The 26,533-nt window shown below is 40.2% G+C and overlaps 1 protein-coding gene across 1 annotated transcript in view; it reads left to right on the top strand.

The window, feature by feature from the left end:
• Positions 1-26,285, top strand: part of LOC310943411 (follistatin-related protein 1-like) — a 28,829-nt gene extending 2,544 nt beyond the window's left edge. The window contains exons 3-11 of the mRNA XM_083908971.1: positions 15,858-15,959; positions 16,723-16,852; positions 17,579-17,611; positions 17,919-18,049; positions 19,517-19,635; positions 19,904-20,016; positions 21,308-21,418; positions 21,513-21,607; positions 24,781-26,285. Of these exons, the coding sequence (XP_083765097.1) occupies positions 15,858-15,959; positions 16,723-16,852; positions 17,579-17,611; positions 17,919-18,049; positions 19,517-19,635; positions 19,904-20,016; positions 21,308-21,418; positions 21,513-21,607; positions 24,781-24,822 (876 nt within the window). The 3' untranslated portion in view covers positions 24,823-26,285. The remainder of the gene's footprint in view (positions 1-15,857; positions 15,960-16,722; positions 16,853-17,578; positions 17,612-17,918; positions 18,050-19,516; positions 19,636-19,903; positions 20,017-21,307; positions 21,419-21,512; positions 21,608-24,780) is intronic.
• The last annotated feature ends 248 nt before the right edge of the window (positions 26,286-26,533 follow it).

Raw genomic sequence — 26,533 nt, 5'->3', positions numbered from 1 at the left:
AATCTGCTGGGAAAACAACCTAAAGAATATCATAGATTACATTTCTGCACTTGAGCGCAGGAATTCATTCGCTTTGTCGATTAGACTTGAGCTGTTTTCAGACAAATGTCTCAACACTTTGGTTCTTTCCAGATTTTACTGTTCATGTGTGAATTTTGCAGCAGAAGATAAACTGTGTCAGACGTGTTCATGGCTACAGGAATATTATCAGATTATGGGAAAATGATGATGTCATCCACCTCTCTCTTGCTATTCTTGAATTCGCAGTCACTGTGTTTACTGCAGAGCCATTCTTGGTGGGGTTATGTGTATTTTTTTTTTAACAATGGCATATTTATATGAGATGGACTTCACCCAATGTCAGCTGGGATTGGCTCAACTGGCTCCCACAACCCTCATGTAGAGGATAAAGCTGCACACAATGAATGAATGAATGAATGCTGTGCTTATGGGAAACCTTTTTAAAACGACAAAGAAAAATATCATATAGGGACAGCCTTAACCTTGTGGATAAGGCTTTATATTTTCAGCTTTTATCTCAGTTTTAATCTCACAATAGAAGCCCTTGTTCTTATTTTTTACCGTTGTTTTTTTACTTTTTTAAACTAAGCAAAGAAATCAGGAATTCGCAACCGGTACCAAACGGTGCCTTATTAATCTACCGATGCTAGCAGTGCGTTGGCGACTGTTGATGCAGCAGTCGTCACCTTCCACGAGTCAAAAACTGTACGTTCTTCAGCTTTTAAATACATTTGACCAGGTGGTTCATCGTGTTTGAGGTGTTTTCCTCGGCACGCCTTGAATTTCGCGTCACAAATATTACATTGAGTGCTGCGTCTAACTTTTGACAGTTTTCGGGTCGCCATTTTTGCCGACATGCTCTCGTAGTCTCGCAATGCGTAGCTCTCACGTTCTCGCGCTCAATTACTGAAATTTGGTACCGAATCATTAAAAGTGAAGCAATACTCGCAAATCAGTACCAAGTACAAACATTACCGGCTATCGATACCCAATCCTAGTCACGCGATATATCTTTTCAGGTTTATTTGTGGGGAAATTTGGCTTCAGGGGGTTGATGGGAAAGACATTTGAATTGTACAAACTCAAGTGCATGTCTTAAATTAGCATTGGATCATGACATTGATACCACCGTCAATATTGTGTGATGACATTGAAACTACGACCAGCAGCCAGTTAGCTTCCATAAACACTGGAAACTGGCAGAACGAGCACGGTCATAGTCACTGCGTAGACACGAGAGTGGCGTCAGTCTTCACATTGAGCCTTAACTCCGCAATGACGATACTAAAACAAGAAACACAGCAGGTGGCGTTTTATGTTCCTAACCTCACCAGACACAGCTGCTCAACACCTGGCTTTGTGTTGACTCCTCTGTTGACCTGCACAACAGTTACAGGCTGAGGAAACTAACACGGAACTGACTTCCTTTCTTTCTTTCTTTTTCTCCATTTGCTGTTGCCTAATTAGAGGATAGATTTTTCAAACACTCACCACTATGACAACCTAGTCTATCTTTACAGCTTCACGCAGATGGCCATTAGCCATAGTCTCAACAGCCACAACATCATTTATAGGCCCTCACACTGGCTTCTCTACCTTTATTGGCTGGACAATGCTGTACCATTGTGTAGCGTCCATATTGAATTCATGGCCATGATCTGTGAGGTATGGCATCGTGAAGACAAAGCACACAGCAGAGTCTGCTGAGTGTACCCATGAAGTTAATGGGGAGGTATTAGAAAGGCATCTATTCTCCAAAGGTAATTACCCTGATAATATATGGCCTGTTCACTGGCTGTGGGCAGGGCCTCCACTGGCATACCAGTGAGCTGTCTAAAGGAGGTCAACAAGTTGGAGCAAAGCCCTCGCAGGACTAGATCCGATGAGGCTGTTTTTATTTTCTGTTATGAGTGTAGGCTATTAAAATCTGGAACGCAAACTCCTGATTTATTGTGAAGGAGAATGCCCGTGTGCTTCCTGAGGCGAGAAATTGCAGCGCTTGAAGATAAGCAGCTCAGAGATGTAGTGAAGCAGGGGTTTGCTGGGGTCAAGACCACAAGGAAAAGCCAGTGTCTCAGTGTGAGATGTGCATCTGGTGAACGAACGGAAATGTTGCCTTTCTACGATGTGCTTGATATGCAAAGGAGGACATGTGAAAGTTTGCAGCCTCCTAGACATGGTGCGAACAGTGTTTATGCCTTTTTGTGCCGTGTTTATCGCATTATCCTACTTCATCTGTGGGGACAGGAGTGGAATGACACTGTGGTTAAATAAATAACTGGGGCTCTGGCTCTGGAAACGCATGCACAAGGGAGTGTCCACCATATCAAACCAGACAAGCTCTCCTCTTTGCTTACATAGTGCCAGAGTTAATGGGGAAGATTTAGCCTCTTGAGCCTCTTTCAGACTGAAATTAGTGGCTACGACATCACTGCAAGTTATTAGTGTGCCCTGTGGTGTGTGTGTGTGTGTGTGTGTTTTTTCACCCGTGTGTGTATTGTGACTTCACAAAAGCTGTGGAAATGAAAAGAATCAGAGGAAGAAGAAAACAGCAACACACCCTCAGTGATAATGTTGCTTTGGTTATTCCAGTTATTTTTTGTAACCTTGTATTTTGGTTCCTCTTTCAATAGCTCAGTCAGTCCATCTGATTGTTCCCAAGTTGTAAAAGTGAGGTTCATCGGATTATTAATCGAATGCTAAATTAATCGTCAACTATTTTGATAATCTATTAATCGTTTTGAAGCTTTTTTCTTTATTAAAACAAGATTTATGATTGTTTTAGCTTCTTAAATGTGAATCATTTCTTTGTTTCTTTGCTCCACATAACAAAGAAATCATTAAAAACTGAATCATTTTGGTTTGTGGACAAAACGAGACATTCGCGAATATCGTCATTTCCTGGTTTGACAAACACTGATCAACATTTATTTTTTAACATTTTCTGACATTTTCTGGACCAAATGATTAATCGATTACGAAAAATAATTGTTAGTTTCAGCTCCACGCTGATGCTGAAGCCGATAAAAATCCATCGTAGAAGTGAAACCCATGTGATTTTTTTGACCAATGGGGATGAGGTATTGTTGACCTCTGTTGCAGACACTGATTGAGTCACAGCCGTGCAGCCAGTCTGCCATGTTGCCATGATGATTCCTGTTATTTCTCGTTCAAGGTGGGCTAAAAATACCAGCCCAGGTGGCTGGAACATGAGCATGAGGGGGACACTGTGTCCTCTGTCTGGATCAGCCTGCTCTAATTACTGTAACTCAACATCCAGTCATGGATCCTGTGCATGGATTGTAGTGGGTGGTGGAGATAGAGTGATGTAAAGCAGAGGCAAAATGGAGCCACAGTCATGCAATTATAGCAGGAGAGACTGGGGTTTGAGGTAAGACTCAGCTGTGCAGCAAGGGGGTAGAGAGACAGAAGGGGGTGAGTGGGTGGGATGTACCATGTCTCATATCCCCGCATGTATATTTTCTTCACTCCTGGCTCGGTTTAAAATTAGTCCTCATTTAGTGAACCAGCTGCACTGGTATCTCATCATTACCAGCACCCTGCACTTTAAAGTGGTGCACACACAAATTACCTCAAAGAGAAGTATTTAAGTATTCTACAAATGACTGTGAGTAAGAGTGAGTTAATATGTAATTAAAACAAACATGCAGACTAAAATAAAAAGTGGGGTGTTTGAAACATCTGGGCTCATATCAGTTCACGCAACAACACAAAAAGCACACAGCGAGATAAGTATTGAATGTTGCTTGTAATGGATGACAATCTCCCATTGTTTGCCTCTTTCCTGCGTTCCGCCCTGAAAGAGGCAATAAATCATCATCACCAGAGTGAGATGTTAAAGCTCACATAGAGTGGTCCTGTTGGACATATATGTGAGTTATGGAGGTCTATTACATACATTAACTTGTTTTTATGGTCAAAAACCTCCTAGTTGCTGTAAACGAGCCGATAAAAATCTGTCTTTTCTGACGATGTGCTGAGCCGCGATATTTCAGACATAAATCTCACCCCCTGAAGACAGACTGTGTTGTGACTGGCCAGCCAGCGTAGAGCCTTCCCAGCTGTCTTGTGATTGGCCAATACCCGGAAGTGACATATTCAGCACACCCGCTCCCAGAAGCGCAGCTCCCCCCTCTGGAGCGGTGGATGCACTGCTACTCATTATCAAAACATTGTTTTAACAGTGTTTAAAAATAGTTTCGTCATGACTCCCCGCCACAGTCCCTTTTATGACTTTGACCAGGAGTCAGACCCAGAGTCAGAAGACACTCTCGCTCGTGAAACACCTCCACAACGAACGTTATTCTTCTTCTGCGGTTCAATGTACGCAACCAGATTTACCCGGACTAGTGCCTGGAGCAGGACGATCTGCTCTTCAGGAGAACCGCTCTTCAGATTACAATAAAACACAGCGTTCTCAGCAATGGCTGAACTGTTTGTTTTGAACCTTCAGGGCTTCGTAAACAAGTTAATGACGCAGATACACACTAAAAAACAGCGTTAATTGGAACTTCCAGTCTAGGTCCCCTTTAAAGGAAAATAGTTTGAATTCCAAGGGAAGGTAAATGTACTTTTTTGTTAAATCGGTCCAATTATCTTCTGATAACTGACACAGAAACTTTATATACCACTCATTCATGTCCAGTGGAAATAATCCTGTGTCCAACTCAAGGATGCACCTTCAGGTCAATAAATGCAGTTTGCTGTGAGGTCACTGTAGGATGTTATTATAAAACCCTTACTGCTACAAGGCAGAGTACCTTGAAGACAACCATGTAAACATTTATTCAATTCAATTGTATAGCACCAAATCACAACATACATCATCTCAAGGCACTGTACATCTAGACAACATCATGGAGAGCAGAGAAACCCAGCAATTCACACAATGAGCAAACACAAGCATCGGTGGAGAGAAAAAAAACCTCCCTACTAACAGAAGAAGAAATCTCTAACAGAACCAGACTTAAAGATGTGCAGCCATCTGCCTCGACCGGTTGGGGTGAAATGAAAAACGGGGGACAGAAAGAAGAAGAAGAGATGAGGTAGAGACAGAAGAAAGAGACCAGGAGCAGATATACAACAACTGTGTCAAGTTATTTATATGTGCATTTAACTCTTTTCAAACGTGTGCCATCTCCATGTGTTGTGTTATATCCAGCAAACAGAACAGATACAGACATAAAACAACTTCACTACACTGCTAAACTTTTTTATCTTCACAGCTTAAATGCCAAATACTGCTTTTGTTGGTTTATGTGCTGCTTAACTGACTTTAAACCTGTGCTTTAGCAGACATCGATTTATGGTTTTCACCGTCTTCTGACTTTTTTACTCATTCATACAGTTACGAGAGAAATAGTCTGTGGGTGTGTCAAGAATTAAAACAATGAATCGTCATTGAACACTAATTCTTTTTCATTTTAAACAACCTGTAGCAGAATCTCTCTATTGGGGAAAATACACCAACAAGCACACGGCCAGCAGAGGCAGCAGCAGCACTCAGATAGGCTGTGGCAACACACTGCTGACACAAGGCAGTTTGGGTCATGGATTCATGCTGTGAAAAAAAAAAAAAGTCAGACTCGACAATTGACATGACCCAGAAACCCAGACTCGTCAGAGCAGGCTAAATATTCCAGTCTTCAATAGAGCACACTGCAAACAGTGTTTTCTCTGTATTTTAACTTTGGGACCTGTGTCTTGTGGAACTGCTTTGACAAACAATATTTAGCAGTCATTCTTGTCACTGAGGTTGTTTTTACATTTAGTTTGCATGATAAAATAAATGAAGCAGAACATCAATGTGACATTTTTATACTTTCCTTCCTTAAAATCCAATAATAATACTAATTCCCCTCGAGCCCTAGAGGAAACATGTGACCTACTTTAGCTGACCAGCAGTCCAAAAATATTCAATTTACAGTTAAAGTTCCAACAAAACAAAGCACATTTTTATTCTTTAGACGCAAATTTGGTCACAGTCAGTAATCGTGAAAGCTCTTACCGAACACTGACATACTTCAAACTGTATGGTTTCACCGGCACAGTAATTCATGGGGAAAAATTTGGATTTTGGAAAGTTGTATGCTCTCATTTTGAAAAGCTTTTGAATGGCTGGACTCACACCCTGTATATAGGTCTGTCTTCTCCTTGTACAAACATGCTCCAGCTTTGAGCCCCAGCACTGGCCTCTAACACGGAGAAGAGAAGAGGGCAGGGAATCGACTCATTCTCCTGGCCTGAGCCCAGAATGGACCCTCCCTCCCTCCCTCTTTTTCTCCCTACTTTTCCCTCTCTGGCAATGAAACAATTCTTAGCATAGACAGAGCAATGGTTGGAGATATGTGGTAGAAAGATAAAGTTTGGAAAGGGAACATTTTGGGGCATCGTCAAGGTCACTAAAGGTCAAGAAGGGAGGGGAAAACAAAGTTGAACGACGTGACAAAATATAGTTTAAACTGGAAGGAATGCTAAGAGAGGAATTCAGAACAGATGATCGGATAGAGAGGGTGGGTTATATCTTTCATTGTGAGATTGATGTGGGTCAGGTGGTGTGGACAGGGGACACTTTTGTCCCAGCGTTGTGACAACAGCGTGAACAAGGCCGGGGGAGGCAGGGGTGGTGCTGTGTGTTCATAGCAGTTTATGTTCCCTGGTGACGTTTTAACTGCGAGCAGATGTGGCTCTGCTCAGACCGGGACTTTTTTCCTGCCTTTCTTTCTCCTTTGTCTCCTTTCTCTCTCCTTACTTCTCCCTATGTTTTCCTGTCTGTCTATCTCCATCTTTCTCCCCTTCATTACATCTCTTTCAGTCCATTTCTTTATCTTCTTGTTGTTGTTGTTTTTTGAGGGTGTAGTTGCTACATTTCATCTGTGGAACATGGGTGTAAAGCCGGTGGGTGTAAAGTAAGAGGTTGCAGACTGGAGTGACATCATTGCCGTCTGTTGTTGCATTCCTTTCACACTGAATAAGAAACGGAGGAGAGGAAAAACGGGGACATTAGAGTAAAGTGGCATTACATCCAGTACATTTACAGGGCGTTAGAACAACGACACCAGAACTGGACTAGGAGACATAATCTTTATTTTATTATTTGGTTTTCAGCTGAACTTTATTTATTTTACTATCTTCATTATCTTTTCTTTTAGTCCAATTTACTTACTCACTCGTCAGGGTTGAAAGGCCGATGTCAGGCCTGGAAAGGTCGCCAGTCCATCACAGGGACACTTATATAGAGACAAACAACCATCCACTCACACTCACGGTCAATGTAGAGTGTCCAATTTGCCTAATGGACTGTGGGAGGAAACCGGGAGGAGAACCAGCGCACAAAAGAATAATATAACAATGACAAAAAAAACATAGCCAAATAAGGGCCAGTACAAACACACAAACTTAATTTAGTCAATCGATTCCTCACTAGTGCTTGTATCCGGGGACAAATGCAATAGTCCAGTTGAACAATTTAGCGGCGCTATAACCGTATCTGGACTCAACTGTGCATGACTGTGTCCCCCCCCCCCCCCCGAAAATGTTTGAGACCACCTAGAGGGCTGTGACAAAGCTCTCATACCTTTATAACATGCTCACATTAGTCTTTGCTTGGCCTCATTAATCCAAGGACACATCCCTGCCAGTTCCTCCACCAACTCAATGATCCATGAAACATTAACCAAGCGTTTCTGCTCAAAGGAGTATATGTGGAGTAGATTGTTTTGTTTTTGTGGATTGAGAATGTGTTCCTCAGTCAAGTACTTTACTATTTGTGTGATCTCCACATGCTAGATGAAATGAGACTGATTTGAGTCAAATGTAAAGATACAGTTGAATAGATAGAGAAAGGGAACAAAAAAAGAAAGGCCTGAGAGTTTGAGGGGCTTGAATTATTTAGGGCAAATGCTTAAGTTGTAATGACTGGAACTGGAGCTGCTGACGTTCTGTGATGTTTCTCCCCCGTGCGATGAATTTAGTCACAAGCTTGCACTAATTCCTTTAAGGAGGAAACTGGATCATAGTTAAGTGTGTGTGTGTGTGGAGCCAGGGCTGTTCTCATTCTTCTTTGTTAGGCCTGTTTAGAGGGAAAAAGGAGGAGGAGGAGGAGGATGCGATGTGCGCTAAAGTTTCAGCCCTGCTCCTGGCAGAGTCCACGTTTAATGATGCTGACGAATGTTGAATAATCTAGAATTTAAGAGACAAAACAGGGAAAAGAGGGAATTTGCTGGGGGCAGTGGGGAGGGGGGCACCACTCTGTCCTAGATAACCATGGAAGGTTTGGCTCAAGATGAACTTTGTTGAACTCCAGCTGAGGCTCACATAGCTCAGGAATGTTAGCCCCCATCCCGTCAGTCTCCCAGTTCTCATTGTGGCTCCATTTTATTCACCTCACTGTCTTTAAAACAAACAGCAGTGAGGGTGAAGTTACCTTGACTGTTGTAACGTAGCTAATGGTTGGTTAGAGACAAGCATTGCAAGTGTTGAGTTGCTTTTACTAACGTGATGGTTCATGAAAAATTATGCTATGTTTGAATATGAGACTACAGGTAGGAGCTTAGCTGAGAATGAAGTCTGGAAACAGAGGGAAACTATTAGCCGGGCTCTGTTCAGGAATGGCTTGATGCCACTATTTTGTGGCCACAATTGTTATCAATATCATAATCGAAAGATACCAATAGTTTTAACAATGCATCTGTGCTGGTGATGTATTTACCAGCCTTTTAAAGAGCACAATGCTCTAACTGTAATAGATATCCTGCTGCCATTCTCAGCAGTGGCTCAGCTGTTTGATTCGAAACTTTAGGGCTTCATAAACGAAGTAATGGTGCAGATACACACCAAAAAAAAGTGTTAATTTTAACCCAATAAATTGTCAAATTTTGGACGACATGGTATAGTATGACGTTTTTGTCACAATTTGGATGACATAGTATAGTATGACGTTTTTTTCATATTTTGGACCAAAAAATGTACTTAAAAAAAATTGTCTAATTTTGGACCACATAGTATAGTATGACGTTTTTGTCACATTTTGGATGACATAGTATAGTATGACGTTTTTTTCATATTTTGGACCAAAAAATGTACTTAAAAAAAATTGTCTAATTTTGGACCACATAGTATAGTATGACGTTTTTGTCACATTTTGGATGACATAGTCTATGGGCGCTAAGCTTTCGGGATGGCACGATACCGATATCACAAACTGAAAACAGTCATTTTAGACCTTTAACCTATGGAGCACACAACATTAATTTGTGCTATTTCAAGCTATTTCAAATACATAATTCTTCAACTGTGTAACAAATATTATTTTCCCTTGAACATGAAATAAACAGCCCACAACATAGCTCCGCTAACATGCTTTTTGCTAGGTTGAAAGGTTAAATTTTTCAATGTATAAATAGAAATAGTCACAAAATATAAATGGAGGCAGGCATGCCTTGACGTGATATTAATGATGATAAATGAATTCTGAAGAAATAAATCATTTCCCTGGCGCCAAGAAAACAAGATCTTGGAATTTTGTCATCATTGCCCATTTTGTTTAGCCATTATTTGGCACTATTTCTTTAGTCGTGTAAAATAAAAATATAATCAACTTCACATTGTCATGTTTTTAATAAGATTCATAGTCAAAGCAGGAACATGTTTGAGAAAAAAAATTAGTAATAATATAGTAAATATAGCATATATACTTGTGTACATGGTACCAGAACAAATTGAAATATCATCCGTCTCCTTCCACTCTCCTGGGCTATATTATATTTCAAGTTGTCAAATATCATAATATTTTATTCATGGAAACACAAACCCAGCAGACTCACTGTACCCTGGGGAAAGAAAAGACATTTTGTCAATTCGTGTACACCGAGTTGTAGCTCTTACCAGATAGATGCATCTTATAAAGCCAACACAGAAACCTGTAAATGTCACTTTTATCAAACTTATCTTATTCCCTTAGCGTTGAAAGCGTGTTGTCGAGATGTTGATGCAGCTCTGCCTCAGTCAATCTTTCACCTGTTTGTAATGCAGATCAATTCAGCAGCACCGGAGAGCACAGACTCCACAATGAGCATAACGCTGAATCAACACCTCTGAAACACGGTCTGAAGAAAAAAAGCTCAATATGAAAGAGATTTGCTGCAGAGAACTTGTTGTAATAATAACTCCAGCACTAACTTGTAACAGTAAATCAAGCTTGTGTTGCCAGATACGCTCATTAAGTTGATGAAACTGTTGGTGATTGCTTCAGAAATTCATGTTGTCACTAACGGAGAGCTTATATTCAGTGTTTAATGCCTTTTATTTTGTTCGAGCAACCTCCATTATGCTGTCTTTTTTTTATTGTGGACTTATCCGTTGCTGGGGTATACCATCTGTTAATCAATGTTTTCTATGCTAATGATGGGCAGAGTGCATTGTGGGAATGGATCCAGTGTGGCCATTAAGTGACACCAGCCGAGGATCATTGATTGGTCTGTTGAATCAATGGAGCATCGCCAAGATGCACTTACACACACACACACACACACATGCACTTATAACTGGATTATCTCCATTACTTTATGTGTGTGTGTGTGTGTGTGTGTGTGTCTTGGGGCCGGTTCATACTTACCTTGTTCCACGTCTGCTGAGAAAGCCTCTTCGCATTATTGCAGGCACGCACAGAGAGAGACTGATGGATTAAGTAAGGCGAAAATGTTCTGAGCTGTATGAGACACAGATGACAGCAAATTCACTTGTTTTTGTTTTTGAAGTAATAAGCAGGGCCTCTGGGTGCAGGCAAAACAAAAGAAACACCAGAAACACTGAGACAGAGAAATCCTACTGACGCCAAATTGCCAGACACAAAAAGCGTAGCGCTATCACACAACTGCACACAGGTTACATGTGTAAGCTACTGGAGATAAATCAGTATCATAACCATAAATCAGTATACTACAATGTAAAACTTGAAACCAACTCGATACCACGGTTTGTCATGTTGCTGTTGTTTTGTGTTACTATTTTTCTGGTCTTCAATCTCAGCTTCAAACAAATCTTTGTATTGCTAAGTGTCAGTGTTGCCAGATTACACACTATGCCTCATAGACATGGTGTGAGAGTCGTTTTTTTCTCACCCCTTCCCTCCGCACCCCCACCCCCTTTTTTCTTCGTTCCTTCCTGAGTTGGCGGCGCAGCTAGTTTGCAGCGGCCCAGAGGGGAGCTCTCTCACTAGTAGAGAGTTGTGAACTTAATTTTTGTTGTCTGGTATGGGTTAGGGTTATACCAATACCAATAACCCCAATATATAAATAATGTCTTTTATCTTGTATTGGGCAGTTTTCCTCTACTTTTGTTTACGTCAGGCGGTAAAAAAAAATACATTGGGCGTGGGAGTTTTTGTAGTCGTCATACAGGTAATTTATGATGTAAATAATTACATTTATTAGGCCTACATGGCTTAAAATGCACCTTTTTTACGTGCAGCTGGCATTATTACTAATCCGGGACTGGCGCTACACTCCAAATAAAAGTGCTAAGTAGAACCATATAAGCTTCTTCGGCTTGTCCTCATAGGAGAACCCTTTTCGGCTCCAGGTAGAACCTTTTTTTTTTAATAAAGGTTCCACCTGGAAGCCTTTTGGAGGGTTCCACCAAGAACTCTTTTAAAACCCTTTATTGAGGAAAGGGTTTTTCAGAAGCAAATGGTTCCAGGTAGAACCTCAGCCCTTGTAGAAGGACCCTTTTGGAACCCTTATTTCTTAGATATGTATGTAGCCTATGGTTGATTTACTGCGCTCTTGTTGGTTGCAGTTTGCAAAAACCTATTTACATACATATTTATCATTTATGTGTGGTTATTTGGTGCTGAAGCTCTGGATGTGTTTTCTATTGCATGTGTTATGATTTTACGGGTTTGCACGGGTGTCTGGCAACTTCGTGGTTTGGGCTGGTTTTTATTGGATTGGCCAGGTTCTAAGATGTCATTGACGAGAAACTGTCAAATCAATCTGGCAACAAATCTTAGTATAGATTAGACCTGACGGTGGATAATTTGCCTTCACCTCTCCTGTTGTTTCTTGACCAGTTCTTGTTCACTTTTTACGAGGCCTTGTCTTCTTATTCTTTCCTCTCACCGCTCACGTCACGTTGTCACTGGGAGTAAGATGACAAGCGGGAGAGAGAATCATAGCAAAATGTTGGACTTGTTGTGTTGTTGTGAGGAGTAACAGTAAGATGGAAAGGATGCACAAAGAGGATCTTTTATGTTGTTCTTTTAGACCTTTATTTATATAGTTTCAACCCACTGACAAAAGACTTGAATCAAAGAATAGTGTGCCTCAAGGAAACTGAGCTGCATAATGTGAAATGTGTGTGTATATGCAGCCATAATACAGCCAGTATTATGCATGAGGTAGCATTGTGTGAAGGGCTCTGTTATGATCTGTTATGTCATTTATTAGAACTCGGCCTTCTGTTAGTGGTTTTAAATGGAGAGGAAGAAAATGAAGCAGCATCCGTTTGTCTGCAGTGTAAAATTGATGTAATTTAAGTAGGACACACACACACACACACACACACACACACACACACACATTCAGATTCGCACAGCTATCCTTTTAAGGACTTTGCATCCATTTGCATTCATTTGGACAGCCTAACTGAAGCCTTAACCATAACCACAACCACAGTGCAAACCTTAGCCCTAAACCTAACCAGTTCCTCAGAAATTAGGTTTCATTAGGACCAAAAGGACACGTATGCCCCAATACACACAAACACGCATACACACTGTGTTGTTGTTGTTATTTTGCTGACATTGTGCCTTTTTTCCTAATGGCTTTTCCCGTGGTGATTGGGTTAATGATGGTATTGAACCTCAGATATGCTGATAGATGGATTTTGTTAGTTTGGAAAAGAGCCAGTATTCGGGTCATCGGCTCCGGTTTTGAGTCATTACAGAAAACTGTTGTTTGTCCCCGTTTCCAGTCTTTTATGCTCAGCATCTGCTGGCCTTTGCTCCTTATTTAACAAACTGATCTTAGGGCGGAATTTGTTTTGTCATGAAACTAAAAGCAAGGAGTTTAATGGCAAACCTATATTTAATTGCTATTAGTCAAATGTGGAAAGAATTAGATTCAGATTTTAGTTACTGATTCAAATCATCAGAAACCAGAATGATTGTATATTCACATGGGGATTTTTTGCATGTAAGTAAATCACACCACCTGAATTGTGATCAAAACCGTTATCATGTTGAATGTCTGCTCACTCTCGAACAAAGGCTCCAGGCTAAATGCAGTCATGATTTATGATCTCATAAGGTGGACGGGCGACACCTCTTGATTTTCTGTGACACTTCTCTGGCTTCTTACTGCTGCTTTGTTTGTTGTTGTCTGTACTCTTGTGTGTTGTATTGCTGTGTCAATCATAACCTCTGCCTGTGATGCCATAATGACACTTGGTTCTGTTTTGCCTCATTTGATTGACACGTCTGTGATCTTAACACAGGAAGCCTGCACATGTTCTCACCATAGCAACAATCCACTTGAATCAGCTGTAAGGGAAAAAAAAGAAGCCCCATGCCTCTGTATTCATTAACTAAATGTCACGGATCCTCTGTTGCTTGTGTGGAGCCCTTCGTTTATACTAGACTCATGTAAGGTGCCCATCCATTATTCATGTTCTCACTGGAGGTTTGTTACAGGTTTCAACATTCCTCTCTGGCCCATCTGTGTCTAACAAACTGGATTGTCCAATATGCTGAAGGCCACAGGGATTGCTTTGAAGATTTTCCATGACCTCAGCTTCGGAGTGTCTAATCTAATGTATGCATACTACTGCGACCAAAAATCCCCTCTCTCAGTTCTGAATTAAAGCTGCTAAACACGTGATTGCCACCCTCTCAGTCATCGGTGAGCTTTTCAGTGCTTGGCCGTGAGTATCCACCTCCATTTTAACCTACATACCAGACCCTGGACTCACAAACAGCCACAGAGGCCCTGAAGCCAACTCACGTGCCATCATATCAGGGGGTTCAACTTTCTGCTTCAGTCTTACAGGAAATGGCAGCTTATAGGGCAGAGGAGGGGAGTCTGGAAAAACAGGGTGGAGAAAAAGATTTTGCAAGGCCTGGGAATGAACACAAAGGAAAACACAGCTCAGACTCCAGATGTGGAAGCACCCTGTACCCACACACACACACACACATATACACACAAATAAAGTCACACATATACAAACACTGACAGAAAAGGAGGAGGTAAAAAAAAGGGCCGTAAAAGCTGCTCTTGGAGCTCCGCTTGGCATCTTGTGATTGGCTGGTTTTGTAGTTCCCGTGAGCAAATTTTTTGGCAAGTCCACTGCACTGGGGATCATCCACAAAGATGGATGACAGTCTTTGGCAAACAGAAGAGAACAACACTGCATACAATTCATTTACAGAAGCACTATATGCCAATTTACTAGAATATCTGCCTGGTCTAATTGCCCACGGATCATCTTCTCAGGATTACCTTGAAAACTGCTGCATTACCACTGAAATCCAAAAGCTTTCTTTTAAATACATGTTATCAAAAGTGGAATAACAGATAAAAACATGCAAAACTGGACAAGGTGATCCTTTTTTTCAATTCAAACATATTTGAGGGTGAATGTTTGCGCGTGTATTGACAGTGAATGTTTGCCTGATGTTTTTCTATGGCGAACTCCGTTTCATACACTGTATAATTTAACGATAATAATGTGTTATATATATATATATATATATATATATATAATTTTGCAGGGACGACAGTGATAAATGGCCCTTCTATGTCTTAAATAAAGGATGATGATAATGATAATGGTCCTTGACCACACCAAGACACGGCCTCGGATTTGTGAACAAGGAGAAATGAGAGTGAATAGATGAATTTTATAACCCTAGGGAATGAAAGGGTTTGGTTCTAATGTAAAAAAAAAGAAAGAGCTTATTCTGTTTTGCCAGCAGCTCTCTGTCCCTCTCTCTCTCTCATACACACAGATAGAATTTACCGTTGTCATTCAGTTTTCTAATGTGCACCATTATCTAGATTTAAAAAGACAATGGCTCCACTATTCCACTTCTTTTCTAGGTGGAGTACGCTCTGTCACTTCATTAGCTGTCATGGCGACGACTGGCAAACATACTGTAAATGCATCATCAGGGACCTCCGTAACAGAGCGCACGTCGAAACATGAACTCGGTATAAAACGCAGAGACGAATCCATGACGAGGAGGCATTTAGAGAGCACAATCGTTCAAATTGCTTGCTTTAAAAAGACACATTTTCTGAATGAATCATTGACATTGCTTTTGGAGAGTGCTTACATGCTGCCTGCCTGTTTTTGTACAAAGGCTGAAATGTTGGGAAATGCAAGTGAGTCACCTCAAAGTTATTGCTAATTAAATTCAACATATTTGGGGTTTTAGTTGAAAGTCTTTGTGTAGCGCCACCTAGTGGGGAAATGTCATCAAACCTTGAAGAAGGTGACATTTGTGGATTGAATTTCATGAAAATGTGTGGTCAATCAGCGAGTTTCAGTAAAGCGTGTCCACTCGTCTCACAGGACCACATATGATCACACTATGTGGTTTAATGTGAAACTGTAAAATAAAATATTTGGATACGTCATACTATTGGAATTCTGTATGAAAGAGTATAATTGGTATGTATTGCTCAGCTGTAAGGATCACCCTGGTTTTAAAACGGGAGCAACAGTGCCACCCTGTGTCCAAAACCAGTAGAAACCAGTTATATTTCAAAATCAGCAACACCGTTTGTGATTTGTTTTTGTTTTTTTTACCCCAGGAGCTGCAGAGCAAGAGCAAAGTGTGTGCCAACGTGTTCTGTGGGGCCGGCAGGGAATGTGCTGTCACTGAGAAGGGAGAGCCCAGCTGTCTGTGCATAGAGGTGAGTATTATGGTCTATACGGCTTTGCAGCACAGCAGCAAAGAATCACTTATTCCTCGTTTTCTGTGTGGTTATTTTGATCAAATCTAGTGATGTGCAGTAATTACAACCCAGTTTGATCACGAAGTGTGTTATCACTGTAGAGCAGGGGTCTCAAACTCAAATGACCTGGGGGCCACTGAGTGTCTAGTTTGGTCAGTAAGGGGCCGGTGAAGTTAAAAAAAAGGCCAACTTTTTGAGAAAAAGACATGAAAATAATAATATTTATGATGATGTTTCACATAATTTAACATTACATAGTAAACATAGTAACATGGTAACATGGTAACATGGTAACATAACATAGTAATTAAATACATACAGAAATAGCTCATTTAGAGCTGCAACCAATGATGTTTGTCAAACCTGGAAATGACGATGTTCTCTAATGTCTTGTTTTGTCCACAAACCAAAATGATTCAGTTTTAATGATTCATTTGTTATATGGAGCAAAGAAACAAAGAAAATATTCACATTCAAGGAGCTAAAACAATCAGAAATCTTGTTTTAATCATGAAAAAAACCTTAAAACCGATTAATTATCAAAAAAGTTGATGAATTCAATCAATTAATTGATTAATTGTTTCAGCTCTAAAGTCATCATAAGTTGATATTAATTGGTGGGCTGCATGCAATTGATTTGGGGGCCACCAGTTTGAGACCCCTGCTGTAAAGAACAAACAGGCAGGACTCATGAAATCAAATGTTGTATCTCTCTTTTCAGGCCTGTAAGCCCCACAAGAGGTCAGTGTGTGGCAGCAATGCTAAGACCTACAGGAATCATTGTGAGCTCCACAGAGATGCTTGTCTGACCGGCTTGAAGATCCAGGTGGCCCACGATGGACACTGCCAGGGTAAACGACAGCAACTGACCCACCGTCACCAGTCGTATCACACAAGTGTCATCAGCAGATTAATATGTCCTTAGATGATTTCCTACCATAATGCAGCCATTTTTCAAACTAAGAATCTCAAATTCTGAAGGGGTTCGGTTTGCTCCACTTTACATGGGATGGCATTTGGCTCATCTAACACAAGTCCTGATAACATAATTTTTTTCATGTTATCACCTATATGCAAGGTGATCGAGTTGACACTAAGCCATATAATTTAGCCTGACTGAGACAGTCAGCAATTCCGTTTGCTATCCTCGCCTTGACCCTATCATATCGATGCATCTAATGCGAGCTTATCTCAACTGCTCTCTCTCGAAGATGTTGAAGATGTGTCCTCGCTGGCCTGAACATTGATCACAGCAATGGCAGAAGAGTGTAATCAAGAGCAATAGTTATCTGTGTGCTGCCTCATCTTCGCAGACCTTTGGACGAGTGCTCAGTCACAACCAGGTTTAGCTTTGTTCAGCTGAACTTTTGCAGTCGCTGTTCGATATGTGTGCCTGTCTCTTGTGTTTCTTATCTAAACATATAAACGCGGCCAAAATCAGCACTGCACACACTGGTGCCTTTAGTAAGTCACCTGCTAAATCTGCAGGCAGATGTTGTTCACATTTACAGACAGATTAAGTCAACACTGTGGAGTCAGTTTGCCTCAAATGTTGTATTTTTTCTTATTTCTTTTAGAAAAGAAGACTGAGCAGGCAGCTGCCAGCCCAGGTGAGTTTGTGTGACACATACACAGACACAATAATGCTGTGGTGGGAACTGGAAGTGATAACCTAGTTTTTTTGTTTTATAAATCTTTGAATGAAAGTGATGTCTGGATTTAGGAGATGCCTGCATATGGTTATTTGTCAGCCTTGGGTTTTCAGAATTGGCTCTCGTATCTGCTCAATAATCAATAATGCATTGTCATACTGACACTGACTCACAAAAGGACAGTGAGTTCAGATAAGATAGATTTTATTATTTGGATTATTCATTGACGGTGTTGACGTATGAATATGCTGTCCCCACCCTGCAGTGGTATGCTACGCCGGCGACCGCAATGAGCTGAGGAGTCGTGTGATCCAGTGGCTGCAGACTGAGGTTGTCCCAGACGGCTGGTTTGTCAAAGGATCCAACTTCTCTGACATCCTGCTCAGATACTTCAAGGTGGGCTTCTTGTCTCTGCTGTGGGCGGAAACACAACACCATGCGCACATTATTATGCAGCTGTCTATCTGCCCCCTCAGCCCAGTATTTATTTCCACACCATCTTCAGTTTCCTCCACATTTTGAAGATATACTTGATCTTAATCTTTCAACTCCTACGTCTTCTACAAAAAATGCTACATGGCTCTTTAGTGATCTGAAGATTGCACCAACACTACTACCAGAAAATGTTACAAGGCAGTGATACTGATGCTGATAGTAAACTACTACTAACACTACCCTTCAAAAGTTTGGGGCCACTTAGAAATGTCCTTATTTTTGAAGGAAAAACACTTTTTTATATATACATTATATACATATAATGTATATATACATATACATATAACATTAAATGAATCAGAAATACACTCTATACATTGTTAATGTGGTAAACAACTATTCTAGCTGCAAACGTATGGTTTTTAATGGAATATGTACATAGGTGTATAGAGGCCAATTTCCAGCAACCATCTCTCCAATGTTCTAATGGTACATTGTGTTTGCTAATCACGTTAGAAGGCTATTATTTAGAATAAAAATCATTATTTCTAATCTTGTCCATGTCTTCACTATATTTTCTATTCATTTTGCAACACTTTTGATGAATAAACGTGCAACTTTTGATGGAAAATACAAACAAATTGTATAGGTGACCCCAAACTTTTGAACGTTAGTGTACATGTTCTACAAAACATTTTTAGTGATGCCACCAACACTACTGCCAGAAAATGTCACAAAACATATATGTATATATATATATATATATATATATATATATATATATATATATATATATATATATATATATATATATGTATGTATATATATATATGTAAAGAGTAATATGAGCATAATAATTTAACCTTGTCCACTGTACACAACATACTAAACTCCAAATCACATCATTGTCACATCTGCTGTTTTAAATTAATATAAATTTCCCTGTGATATGTAATAGAATATTTGCAGATTCTGTTTCCATGGGAACAGAATACAGTTTTTGCGACCCCCTTGCGTGGTATATATTGCATATTGGATTAATAAAGCAAACAGCAGCTCTATTGTCAGTTCAGCAGCAACACTGAATACACATTCATGTCAAGGACGTGCAGAAAAAAAAATACTATATTTAATTTATTCTGTCGTCCGATGACTATTTCTGCTTCATTTCTATTTTTAATGTCCCATATTGTACAAAGTGAGCTATTCAGGTCACCACTGGAAAAATCTGCTTATTTATCTAATAATTGCATCAGGAATCAGTGAAAGCTCAGTTTCAGCATGTTGTATGCTCGTCGTCGGCGGTTCCCAAACTTTTGCCGCAGTCCTGTACGCCTTGAGACAATTTGACCTCCAGCCGTGTGGCCCATGTAAGCTGAGTCACTGCTCTCCACGAAGGTGACTCTTGTGCCTCTTTTGTGTCTGCAGTCTTATGACAATGGAGATTCTCAGCTGGACTCGACAGAGCTCCTCAAATTCATCCAGCACAATGACTCAGTGGTGGAGATGCAGTCTTACGCTGACCAGGAGAGCAACAAGCTGCTCAGGTTAGTGCCTTTGTGGCTGTGAATTGTGTGTTGTTTACATTATCACGTATCACCTTATCTTTGACCTGTGGTGCTATTTTAAGGTATGTGCTGTAAGTCATTGAACTCAATTTAGGCCAGTGTGGGAGCCAATGCTGTGCTCCGTTTACCAAAACACAACGAGCAATTTATTATTTAGAGAACTTGATTATTTTTGTAGTGTATTAGTCTCTGTGTGTGCACAAGGTGATGTTTATTGCGTTTTTGTGTATGTGCTTGTGTTTTACAGGAGCCTGTGCGTCGATGCCCTCATCGAGCTTTCTGATGACAACGCAGACTGGAAGCTGAGCTTCGATGAGTTCCTTAACTGCCTGAAACCTGGCTTCAATCCACCAGAGAAGAGTGAGCTTCAAGCGATATATCATAATAATGCAAAAATGAATGCAGATATAGAGCAGTCCTGACACTCAGTTGAATTGTGGAAATGAGCCTCGCTCTTGTCTTAAGGAGTTTGACATCAGATGTTAACGTATCTGAGATAAAGTGGGATAAGGTTCACTGGGTTCTGTGGCACTCCAATGTCAGAGGAAAACTGATATTCACTACATGTTCAGTTCAGTCATTTTATTGTCACTTTGTTTACAGACAGGCTCTGGATCTGTGCTGCATTTAAGAACAAGCCGACTCAGAGCAATCATGACTACATCAAACCTGGAGCTTTAAATAGAATGATGTTAAAGCATTTAAAATGGCTTCTTGGACTCACGCTTTTTGTCAGAGTTGGCAGTTGTTGCTGACTTTTCATTATTAAGTCTTCTAAGTGTCAGCAAGCGAGTAATGTGGCTTTTACATGAAGCCACTGGAGGATAAGGGTGAATTCCAATTCCTGCCTCACCCTCAATCTCAAAAATGTGCGCTCCCGCTAGTTCAAGTGCTGTCTCGATTCTCAGAAAAACTAAGTTGAGGGGCAAGTTTAAGGGCTGTATCGCCCTCAATATTGAGATTTTCCGAGACCACCCTTGGGAGCAAGGGCTACCCAGAATGCATTGCGTGTTTTGCCATAACAAAGATGGAGCCAAAAGCAGCGAAACGAGTATGCTACAAATTAAGTATTTTCTTTGTTAATAGAGATATAAAAATGATGAAAACCATTGTATTATCTTAGTTTAGGCGCATATTATGGATTACTGACGTAATTGTTGCGTAACATTTATTTTTATTTTACGATCTTTTGTCAATAGCCGGCCGGTGCGGACAAGCGATCGTTTGCTATGGTTTACTTTTCAATAAGCCGTGGTGTGTGGTAACTGTCAGCTGAATATGTCTGTGGTTGTGGTATTTGTATGAGTATCATCTTATAACTAACTGACAACCTAAAAACTTGACTGACAAACGGATCGTAATAAATAATTGTGACGTAAATGTGTTCTTCTTCTTCTTTTTTGGAATTGACAGACTGGACGCAGCTTTCGCGTTATTCTGCCCCCTACATTCTGAAGACGTATCTGCATTTAAGGGGTGTCCCATTTCTAAGTGACAAAATAACCCTCAACACTTGGTTTTGAGGGCCAGTTGAGCTTGAGGGTTAAGATAGGAATTGGAATTGGCCCTAAATGTCTGTTTTCACTTTGCGACGGCGTTTTTCTTATTTGTGATCTCGGCTAAATGATTTCTCGTCTGTTTTTTTCTGCAGAATGTGCCTTGGAGGACGAGACGTATGAGGACGGAGCAGAGACCCAAGTGGAGTGTAACCGCTGTGTCTGTGCGTGCGGCAACTGGGTCTGCACTGCCATGACCTGTGCTGGTCAGTCTGAGTACTGGAGATTGTTTTCAGTCCGTTTTCCAATTATTTTAATGTTCTAATCAAGTCACACACATGTTATTTATTATCTGTCCAGACAAAATCGCGGCTGTGGATGAGTCCACAGATGCTGGAGCAGAGATGACTGAGGAGGAGTGGAACCTTCGCGTGGCTGAGCTCAACAAGCACCAGGTCTGTCTTTGCAATCTGGAAATAAATCTAATAATTAATCATAGTTCTATCAAAAGACATGATATCGTTATTATTCCTGAGGGACAATTTGTCTGCATTTCTTGTAGAAAAGCATATCACAATATGCTTTCTTATTATTACCCAGCCCCGAACTAGAACACACTACAATTTAAACAGATGGATAAAATGTATTAACCGCATCACATGCCCATCAGGAGTGTGTTAATATTTAATGTGTACCATATTTCAAAGCTCCATCACCGCCCTCTTCTCTTACAACGTCTGCATGTTTGTTTTAAGGATCATTTGAGCTGCGTTTAAATCAAACTGCTCAGTCGGCAACAATACAATCCCCCCGAGGAATAAGAACTTGTAGATTTTTATGTGAGTCGTTCTATCTGCAGCTTTATGGTTCTTGGCATGAAATTGTAAAGCAACAAATCAAAAGCTGTGAAATACTGTGTAGGAATGTTTTCTCTAAATTAGGTCGATAAAAACTGTCAAATAGAGACTAGATGTGTCGTCATGTTTGCTTTCCAGTATTTTTAAGTATTCTTAAAAGGAATATTCACAGATTAAGAACCTTTCACTGTTTGGGTTTCTGGAAATGTGCTCCATGGCAGCAAGGAGGCATCAAAACTATTATTTAAAGGTGCCATATGTAAGAATGTGGCCAAAAACAGTTACTACATTCAAATTAAAAATACAGAGGTCTATTAGGTTTCGTTTTCTGACCTAACTGGCAACCCTTGGTTGCTCGGCAGCTGAGACTCTACTGACTGCAATGATCGGTAGACGGCGGTAGGTGGCGCCACATGCCAAAACATGATTTCAAAACATAAACATGATTTGCAGTCTGCAAAATATTTTTTTTAATGCAAATATTTTGTCTGTACTGTTGTTGTTGGTGAGTTCAGTTTGTTATATGAACATTATTCCTGAGTCTCTGTGACATATTAGGAGGATTTTATGGCCAGTTGCTTTAGATTTATTACACAATGCACCTTTAAAAAGTATATACATATAAAAAAGTAAGGTAAACTGCTGAACATTATTACATGATGAAGTTGGTCTATGTGTCTTGGGAAATAGTAATTTTTATGTGTTAAACAAATTATGTGAAGCTTTTTTTGTTTCCATATGGTGCTACGACAAATGTGTGTGTGTTAATTCTAAACACTTAGAATGCAGTCACCGTAACCTGAGCCAGTTCTCACATTTATGAGAATCTCTTCTACTAGAATCAGCTGCTCGTGGCATTGATTTTTGATGGAAATTGTGATTTCATTACAATGCAACATTAGTGAAGAACTTGTATATAATGACAATGATACACAAAAAAGGGGGAGCTCAGTATCATAGTTAGAACATCAAGGACAAATGCTGCCAGTGTTCTAGAAATGAACAAAGAAAAGATGAATAATTTAGTAGTAATTTGTAATTCATATACAGTCTCTAAGACATTAATATTACAGAATCAATTTCTGTCTGTAACTGTCTTAAAATACTGTATAATGTATGTGTGTGATGCTGTCGACTGTCACTATATACTGCAGCACAGTATATGGTGTTGTCTCCCTGGGCAAACAATAGTGATTGTCCATCAGTGCAACCAGGACAATCACTACTGTCTCTTCTAGAAGACAGTCTAGAACATCCATACATACAGATGTTGTCCAACACTTTATCCTCCATGTGAGGGTGGCAGGGCTGCTGGAGCCAATCCCAGCTGACATAGGCAGGCTTCATCCTGGAATTCTACAACCTAGAAAGAAGAAAAAAAATCAACTGTCCTAGATACAAAGGTACAGGAGGCCATGAAACCATTTGGATTTTAAGGGTGTAATCATTTTATTTTTTTGTATTTTTTAAGGGAAATACAAATTAACTTCAGGGTTTCCAGCTGAATGACTTACAAATGTGTGAAGTAAAAAAAAAGAACAATTCTCAGAGCACCAGGCTGCATGGAGTTTTACATCATACAGAAAAGAACATGCTCCTGAAGTAGAGTGTAAAAATACCACCAGATAACTTAAAATATCCACAGGAAATGTGTTGCTCTTAGTTATTCTTAGCTTCTTAGCACATTATTTCAGATGTGTATTGTTTCCTCTTTTTTGTAACTATACATGGGAAGTGTGGGGCCTCAATTTATACAATCATAACATTATCACTTGTTTTTAAGTTAAATGGTGGGAAACACCGTCTTAGAATATCTACACAGTATACATGTGTCGGAGAGAGTAAGTGTGCTTGCTAATAGGCGAGTATGAGATCATGAAGCTCACAGGTTAGCTTTAGGACTCTGGCTGGAGGCCACGGCTGAGTCGGCAGGGTCATGTAGACGGCCAACTGATAAGAGACATTTATCATGACCAGGTTTGTGCTATGGTCTTTGAGGACCTGGCTTCAATGCTTTATAAATTCTTAAAACAGGGTTATTCAACTAATATTTCCGGTGGGCCAGCTTTTCTGAAGGCTGTCCAGCCAGTAGACCGGTCAAACCCTGTACTACTATTTCATGTTGCATGTACAGTAAATGGATACAAATAGATACAAATGTAGCACTTATTTGTTGAAATGGCTGCTAGTTTTGTGCAAAAAAGGTAACAAAACCACCAACATTCAGGTACAATACAATTTGCGTATAGTGCAAAAAGGTTACAGTTACAGTACCGCCAACATTTGGGTATAACAGTCACAATTGGCTCTTACAAAATTAGAGGTAACAATATAAACAACATTAAGGTGCAATGGCCACAATAGGCTATTTTTGCAGAAATATAAGTAACAGAACCAATAATATTCAGGTACAACTGCTACAGTTGGCTCTGAGTGCAAAATATTCTGGTACATACATAGGCTGCCTACAATTACAGCTGTACTAGTATTTGCCAAAAAGGGACGCAAATTGTTGCAAAGTGTCGCAAAGTGACAGAAATAGGCGAAGCTACTTATTGGCTTTTTAATAATTCATTCATTATTTATGGGTTAATGGGCCATGGGCTGGTCCAAATTGCTTGAAGGGTCGGTTCTGGCCCCCAGGCCTTAAGTTGAATAGCCTTGGGTTAAAGCCTCATAATGATGTGCAGTCAAACATATGTGTGTATCGTTATTTATTCACAATGTTAAATGAAACAATACATCTGTTTTTTTTTTTTTTTTAAATACAGGAAACAGTTGAGAAGATGAAGGCGAGCACAAAGGAGGCCTAAATAAAGACACGATGAGGAAGAGGATGCACACCTTCACCCTTCTTCTATACTTGATTTACCTTGTGGCCATTTGTTGTTGATAAACTGACTTGTTCATGTTTCTCTGCTTTGTTCATTTTACATTTTTTAAATGTTTTTAAGTGTTTCTGATGTTTGTTTAGATTCAGGGGCCATCGAGGAGTATTATTTTGGATTCCCCTTGTCTTCACGTACTGTCATGTTCGATTGTATTACTGTGCCCGCACACTAGCAGCAGGGCTATTTTTTAACGACAATTCTTATATTTTTTACAGTTATCCTAAAACAAAAACTGTCACGTTGTCACTGGTTTGGAATGTGGAAGCCACTGTTTTGAGAGAGGTGTTGAGGTCAGGAGCCTCGGAGAATCCAGCTGTTTGCTGGGCTTCTTGACACCTGGTGCAGCACATTTCCCAGCGTCCTCAGAGGTTTTATGGTCAGGAGGTTGGGTGTAGAAGATGGGATGAGAGGGTAAAGCTACTAGTGCTTCTTTTTTTTAACGATTTTGTTGCCATTTAGAACTGACACATTAGGCCACCACGTGACCGATGCACTTCCGTCTGTCTCTCCTGGGCTTTAGTTTATCACAAGCCTGAACTTTGTTTTGTATCTTAGTGCTAGAGTAATCTTTTTTTTTTTTTTCCTGCAGAAACCTTTGCTTCTATGTACAGTATGTTATTGATTGGAGTTGGAACTCATCTTGTTCCCATGTTATGCTCGAGCAAGTCTCCCCGGTGCTCTTCAGTCAGGCTATTTTTCTCTCTGTGTCGTACGTTTATGAGACATTATTGGTCCAACGTTCAGGGTGGGGGCAGAAAATCTGCAGCCCAGGTGAGACCTGATCTGAACATAGCATGGGCGAAAATTGAAACCAAAGTCATGATGATATCTGTGTTTGAATGATGTACAAAAATCTCCGGGTAACACATTACTCTGGACCCAGCAACAACACTATACCTGTGCTTTCAAAATCACTCTAACAGCAGGACTAGCCTCACTCTAAACTAAAGTAGCTTCGACGCATCATTACTGGGTGCATATAAAGTGCTTGTGTGTATGTGTGTGTGTGTGTGTGTGTGTGTGTGTGAGTGTGTGAGAGAGAGAGATTGTGTGTGATGCTGAGAGTAGTTTAGTTTGCTAAATGTTTTTGTTTGTTCAAATCCTTTTGTCTGAATTGGGAGGTTTGACATTAATAATCAGTGCCTTAGACCTGCAAACAGTATGGGTCTCTTACCTTTGCCTGCACAAAGGCTAATATGCCACGCGGCAGTGTGAGAACGAGAGCGCTTTTGCCGACGTTTAGCAGTAAACTGTTTTGTGTCTCTATCCCTGATAGATGGCTGCGTGAAAGTTGCATTACTAGATTCAATCGAAACCTCTGTATTCCATTAGAAGTGCAGAGACTGTAAGACTGTAATATGTATGTATGCCAATAAAGTCCATACACCACCAGAGGAGTGTTGTTACTTGTGTGAGTGTGTTTTATCTTTTTTTTGTTTGTTTGTTTTTTAATCTATTTAAATTTATTGGAAAACATAATTTGTCAGAGAGATTTTAGTGTTTAGTGTATAGAAAACTATTATCCAAGGTCTGAAAATACCCATAGATTTACTATATTACACTTTTAGTATAGTTGATTTTACTGTGTCCCCTTGGCCAAAGGTGTTTGAATGACCAACCCTCAAGTGCTCTA

The sequence above is a fragment of the Microchirus variegatus genome (genome assembly GCF_963457635.1).
Source record: "Microchirus variegatus genome assembly, chromosome: 22".
Classification (NCBI taxonomy): domain Eukaryota; kingdom Metazoa; phylum Chordata; class Actinopteri; order Pleuronectiformes; family Soleidae; genus Microchirus; species Microchirus variegatus.
This window is presented reverse-complemented; position numbering and strand designations above follow the sequence as displayed.